The sequence below is a fragment of the Anas acuta genome, chromosome 22 (assembly GCF_963932015.1).
Source record: "Anas acuta chromosome 22, bAnaAcu1.1, whole genome shotgun sequence".
NCBI classification, from domain to species: domain Eukaryota; kingdom Metazoa; phylum Chordata; class Aves; order Anseriformes; family Anatidae; genus Anas; species Anas acuta.
Genome location: NC_089000.1, coordinates 4,155,281 through 4,162,278, shown reverse-complemented (window position 1 = coordinate 4,162,278; position 6,998 = coordinate 4,155,281). Strand labels below are relative to the sequence as shown.

At 36.5% G+C, this 6,998-nt stretch overlaps 1 protein-coding gene across 1 annotated transcript; it reads left to right on the top strand.

The window, feature by feature from the left end:
- The first annotated feature begins 3,930 nt into the window (after window positions 1–3,930).
- Window positions 3,931–6,998, top strand: RBP7 (retinol binding protein 7). The gene is made up of 4 exons (XM_068658921.1): window positions 3,931–4,086; window positions 5,810–5,988; window positions 6,317–6,418; window positions 6,745–6,998. Exons 1-4 carry the CDS (start codon window positions 4,014–4,016, stop codon window positions 6,793–6,795), a joined length of 405 nt encoding a protein of 134 aa, XP_068515022.1. The 5' UTR covers window positions 3,931–4,013; the 3' UTR covers window positions 6,796–6,998.

Here is a 6,998-nt window from a genome sequence, read left to right as displayed (position 1 = left end):
ACAGAACATGAAGTTCTTGATGTGCAGAGCGTAGGTGGTGGTGGGCAAGACTAGAACCATGGACTTGCTTTGGGATCATAACTGTGACAACCTGTCATCCTTCTTCCCTGGCAGGTGATTCCCAAAAAATTACGCAGAGGTGTGGCCTTCACTGAGAGCTTAGGGTGAATCTGGAAGCCAGAAGCCCAACACAGAACATGACGGTTGCCCTAGAATGTGCAGGACTCATACAGAACCCAACAGGAGATTAAAGATTCTAGTGGGAGAACGTGTAACCTGCAGTGGAGCTACGATCACACATACAAACCTGGAGTCTCACAATATTATAAAATTACCATGTACTAGGAGCTCTGTTCTGCTAGCTGTGTAAAGGTAGCCATCTGTGGTGGTTTTACATGGGTGGGCAGCTGAGTTCCACCACAGCCACTCTCTCACTCCCCCTCTTCAAAGGCAGAGCGTCTGCAGGTAATGTACAAGGAAATTTTTAGTGTAACAAAATCAAGGCACAGCTTAGAAGGTCATCTGTAACTCTACTGTGACATAGAGTAGCATCATAGATCTTATTTTTTTTTTCCTGGGTGATTTCTGCATCAAATGTGCTCAGTGCCATTTTTTCCCTTAGAGCTTAGGCAAGCTTACACAGTCTTTTGATAATGAGGCTGGGTTCATGTATCATCAACAGTTACAAAGGCATTGAAGGACATATTAAGCCCCTATGTCACACCTTAGCATCAAACTGCCATTGAAGATAAACTGTATTATTGATGGTGCATGCGAAAGGATAAGATCTATGTTATTCTTTCGTCTGTTGTCTTTCTTGATGGTTGACAAGAACAGAGAGCAGGAAAGTGTTCTTTTCAGCATGCACGTCAACAAGTGTGCTTCTGAATAAACAGAGCAGATATTTCCAGTAGGAAAGCACCCCATTTATGTGGTCACTTTTCAGAGTAAAACTGCACTTTAGGTTTATTCTTCCAAATAATTACATTGTTATATATTGGTGCACTGTGTAATTCTAGAGAAACTGCATATTTAACAGGATGTTTATAAAGCTGTGATCTTCAGACAGTTATTTCACTGCGTTTTAATGTAGTTATATGTGATGAGTCTTCCGATAAAATAAATTGCATGCAATATGGTAGTTTTAGTCATTAACCAAATCTGATGTTTGATGACTGCATAATTTTTAAGTAGTAATGATGTCAGTATGGTTTTGTCTATACAGAATATTGTTCAAAAATCGTGGTGAATATGGATCTTTTGTTTTACCAGTGGGATCCAGAAATCTCCCTATTACAACACTAGAAGTAAATATATACCGACAATCTGCTGTTCTGGTCAGTTCTAAATATCAGCATCACAGTCAGTGAGGTGTCATATTCTGAAACGTTCAAGTAGTAAAACATGCAAGAGTGGACTAAATCTAAGAGAGAATGTATATACTTGTAAGTGTAAGGTTTGGGAATCGTGCAGTTCATTGAACTTCTTTATAAAAGAGTTGTAATGCATTCACAGATATTCTGCAAGAAAAAAATGAGGCTTGCTTTCTTGACATTATTCCTTTTGGTTGTACTCTATTAAGAGAACATAGGGTCCTTATGCCACATAAGTAATTCAGACTCAAATTATTTTACAAATACTGCAACAGCAGTAGGAACCATTTAATTTACTTCTGTAATGAGGCCACATCATTGGCAGAATGTTTTATAAGCTCAGTGCTGCACAGCAATTAAGATGGACATGGAAAAAATATCCACAAAAAAGGAAAAATAGAGGAAGATGAAATGAACCATCACAGGAGGTGGCCAGTACACTAGGGAGTTCTCACAAAGTTGCATACACAGTTCCTTGGCTTAGTCTTTAAATAGTTACCTGAGTATCCTCCATAAATCTTAGTTCGAGATTTTGAACTGATTTACAGAAAGAAGCACCACATCCTGGGCAATCAGCACAATCTTAATTTTCAGCTAAAAAGTTAATCCAGACTTTTGGGGAGGATTTATACTAGTACTGACTTCTCTTTACTTGGAAGAGTCAACAGTATTGCAACAGTGCTCTTTTAGTATTGTAACCTTGTAATAACAAATTGTGGGTGAAATGCTACTACTGGAGTCCAGGGGAAACATTAATTTGCATTTCTCTGTACCATTCCCAGTTTAGTATAGGTTAGAGAACAATATCCAACTGCAAACAGGAAAGAAGCTTTGACGTCCTAATTTCCTACTCACATGATTCTGTGAGTCATATAGGTCAAACTGTCAGCTCCAAAAATGTAGTTAAAGTTCAGTGAAACAATTTTCTCTGCAAAATATTATCCTTTTGTTCAGCCTGACCGGAATCAGTGACCAGGTAAATGTAGTAGCTGTAGGTGATTTTTTTCATTCAAGATTCAGAATACCAAATTCTTTTTTTACTAGCAGCAGTTAAGATTTCCCTTGTCCATCAATTTTGGGTTTTTCTTTCAGTGTAGCCTTCACTGTCATGATCATTATTGTCCCATCTGACAAATTAAAATGTAGGATTAAGCTGACGCTTAAAACATATGCACAATTTTGGGAGCTGTTGTTTTCCCCATTTTACAGATAAGAAACTCCAGTACTTCAAAATTCTAGACTGCTTACTATTTCAGGATTATAAATTCCCATTTCTTTTTAAATGTACTTCGTAAATTATCACAATTAGGCGTAGAGTTTGCAAAAAGTGGCCAAAGATGGAAGAACTGCAGGTGACTGGAGAATTGTATGTATTCTGTAGGAATTCAAGTCTTATTTCCAATATTTCCAACATATCATTTCCCTTTGAAGTGTTCTTCTATTCATTTTTCAAAATATATGACTGGGTCATCACTTAAGGAATTTATTTCACTGTGTTGAAGTCCAATATTGAAGCTTCCTAGCTGCACCATGTGCTATATTCTCTATATACTCTAGCACAATGCACAGCACCTAATAAAGCATCAACGGGATTAATGCTCCATATAGTCTCCTCTTTACTGTATGCGTCAAGAATAAAAAGCAAGGGAGAGCCACATCTTCTATCTACATGAGTACTTTTTGAATTTCTTATTGTCATTAGCTGTTTTTAGGAGTCAAATGTGAATTGCAATAACAGGCATTTGACTTCTTTCCTTTAGAAAAACTGATAAATATAGAGCTGTAGAACTGTGAACAGATCTCTGGCCTCTAGATCTGTTGTCTCATGCTTAGCTGTTACATAAACTTTCTGTCTGATAAAAGCACCAGGGAAACCAGAGAATTTGGTGTTTACTCTGCATGCTTCCCATGTACTTGGATGTCCATTTACCTAAGATATAACTAACAGAAGTACAGAACACAAGTGGGTAAACTGTGGCACAGCAGAGTTGTGTTGAGAGTCACATTAGAGAATAACATACGCAAAAACAATTGGTCTCTCACTTTCCTGTTACAGCCACTAGACAACAATGCTGCCTATTATCCATTCCAGGAATAAACCAATGAGACACTCTACTTAGTTCTATTCCTGTATCATAAGTACTACTTTAAGACTTGCAGATACAGTACCATGAACAATTTACCAGTCAACCCCTGCCTGCTAAAACATCATGAATTTGCAGTGGGTAGATCACCTTTTCAACAAATATGTAGATTTCAGATCATAAACCCCCACACCCAAAATACACGCAAGGAATCTGGCTAATGACAAATTGTGTCTGTGATTCCCTTTAAAGTATACAAGACAGACAGAAGTTTAACCAGTTTTTCGTTTGTACTGTGTGACTCTTGGGTTAATAACATTTGCTCCATACAAAGATTTCAGAAACTGTGAACTTTTCCCTCCAACACAGCCGAAGCTAATCCACAAATGTCCTGTCACCTATTGGCTCAGCAACAGTACCCCTCCCCTCCATCAGAAAGGATCTCTGATGTAATTCCACCCACAGTCTTCCTCATATAAGGCCTGGTTGGAAGCCTATTTCTTTATTTTTGCTTGTTGCTCAGGGGTTCATTGCAACTTCTTTCTGCAGTCTAGAAATGCCTGTAGATTTCAGTGGAACCTGGAACCTTGTCAGCAATGACAATTTTGAAGGCTATATGGTGGCTTTAGGTAGGTGAAATACCTCATTCTATTCTTCTTCCTTCCCCCATGAAATTCTTTCTCAATTTTAAGTGTTTGAGTTCTTCTAAAATCTAGATATTTTTGAAGCTTTTTTTTTTTTTTTTCTTTTTTTGGCTAGAAAAACAATGGAGAGGTATATGTTTGCTGATTTATTACATAGCACTAGCAATTATTTTAGCCTGTAACCCAGGCATCCTGGCAGGTTCCAGGAACTCAGCCTGGAGAACTTCTGAATACTTTTTATATGAGATGAGGGAGAGTTCTCTCTGTCCACTGAGTTTCTCTTGCTTTTCAGAACAAACGTATAGACCTTAGTTTAGGTCTAGTCTTAGGGTTAATTACTTAGTCTTAGGGTTAATTACTAAATAACAAACAAGTTCTTGTGTATTTGTCAAATCAAGGCAACTGTTTTGCTTAGTATCATGAATCTTTAAACAGCTCACAAGACTTCGCTTATTCTGTGACCTGTTGAGCAGTCCTTCTAACCATCCCTTTCCTCATGTGCTTGAAGTTAACCTCTTATCTTTTTCAGATCTTTATGGAGATATTAATGGTGCTGTAATGAGAACTAAAAGTTCTTGGTACTCTATTACCTTTCATGTGCAAAGCTAATTATAGACTGACAGCAGGTAACCCTGCATATCCCCTTCCCCTCACCTACCCCTGCCACCTCTTTCTGCCTTGTAGACTTGTGTAAGCTGACTGCTAACAGTATCCCTTGCAGGTAATTGCATGTGCAAGTAGAATGCAATCTATTTTCTATCCATATATATGCTGGGTGACCTACTTTAATCATCTAGTCAATAGCTTTAGCATGTTGAAAACTCTTCTCCCTTTCTTCATCCTGCTGTGTTGTCATAGGGGGAGGAGGGTATTCCATAATGAGGATTTATTCCCAAGTTCCCAAATCTGAAATTTGAATACAAAGCAATTTCATTATAAGCAACAGATTCACTTTTTTTTTTTTTTTCCATGATAATAAATATTGTCTGCCTATATAAAGGATTTTTAAATGAAATTTAACACCTCATCTTATGTAAAGCTAGAGCATGTAACTATTGTCTGCTAAATAGATGGTTTGTTCCTCTAAATAAATAAACATTCACTACGATAAAATAAAATAAAATAAAATAAAATAAAATAAAATAAAATAGGAATAAACCCTAAAAGCAATACTTCAAGCTCAGTATTACCAAGACCATGAGGATGATGTTCAAGACAACTGATTGTTACAGATAACCAGGCAATATTTTAAGTGTGATGTTTTCTAGTTGCACTCAAAAGGTCTTAATAGCCAGTGGCATGTCCTGAAAATGAGCCTGAGTAATTCAGTTTTAGGACTGTCTTTCATTTGACTCTAAGGTACAGTGTAGAGAAAATTCTTGTTACTTTGCATAACACCTTTCCTCTTTCAAAGGATGAAAAAATAGGTATTAATTATTCTCTGTATCTAATAAGGAAGGGGTTCTTGATGGGTATGTGTGGGGAAACCAAATTTTGAAGAACATGCATTGAACTGTATAACATATAACAGTTTGGGACGGGGGGACCCAAACCAACAACACAAAAAAACAAAGCAACTAAAAAAATCCATCGAACCCTTGCATAGCAAGCTATTCTTAAGAAATGCTTCTAGAAGCAATAAAGGTAAATCCTGGCTGTCAGAATGGCCGGTGATGAGCACAACTTATCCTTTTTTCTCCTGTCAAAGGTATTGATTTTGCAACACGCAAGATAGCAAAAATGCTGAAGCCTCAGAAAGTGATCAAACAGGATGGGGACATGTTATCTATCCATACCACAAGCACATTCAGAGACTACATGCTCCAATTCAAAATTGGAGAAGAGTTTGAAGAAGACAATAAAGGCCTGGATAACAGGAAATGCAAGGTAAGACTGACTATATATAAAATAGTAATAATAAAAAAGTTCTTACAGAATTAAGATGCCATCATCAATCTTGCTACTTCAGCTGAAGTTATCAAGAATACTATTTCTAGTGTGACACAGAGGTAGAAACTTTAATTTACTTTTTCCTGCATAATAGAATTTAGTCCTTTATTTTATTTTATTTTATTTTATTTTATTTTATTTTATTTTATTTTATTTTATTTTATTTTATTTTATTTTATTTTATTTTTTCACAAAAAGGATATTAACTAGTAGGTATATTTCAGAACTGAGATAACATATAGGAACACTGTTTCTTCTTCAACAGAGCCTAGTTACCTGGGACAACGACAAACTTGTCTGTGTCCAGATTGGTGAGAAGAAGAACAGGGGCTGGACTCACTGGCTTGAAGGAGATGACCTCCACTTGGTATTTGCTTTACTTCAGATTTGTATATATATTTCAGAATTGTATCTATGACAAAAATACAGTTTTTATTGTGATCATAACATGCACAAGTTATCATCTCAGTAGTATACGCAATTGACAGTACACATTCTGCTTTCAGCTAGCCTAGCTGGAACAATTTTACTGTTTCATTTTTCTTTCTCTTGCATATTTAAATTCAGAATATTAAGCATAACTTACTAGCATAGCAGGTGAGTGATTGTCAGTACTCATGGCAAATGATCGATGCTCGTCTTTGGAGATGATTCCTTTGATTACTATATATTTAATTTTATTATTTTTTTTAGGAGCTTCGTTGTGAGAATCAAGTATGTAGACAAGTCTTCAAGAGAGCTTGAATATGAGTGTTGGTTCCTACATGGAAAGACAGCTATATACAGGAGGCCACGCATCCTCATGTCCAATGATAGCTGTACAGACAAGAGTTGATTCCTTCTACCTGTTAATCTAAATGATATGATATATCTGGCTCAGGAAATGCTGTCTGTTAGCCATGTTAAATATCTGATTTTTGCTAATAAACACCAAAAACAATCTTAAA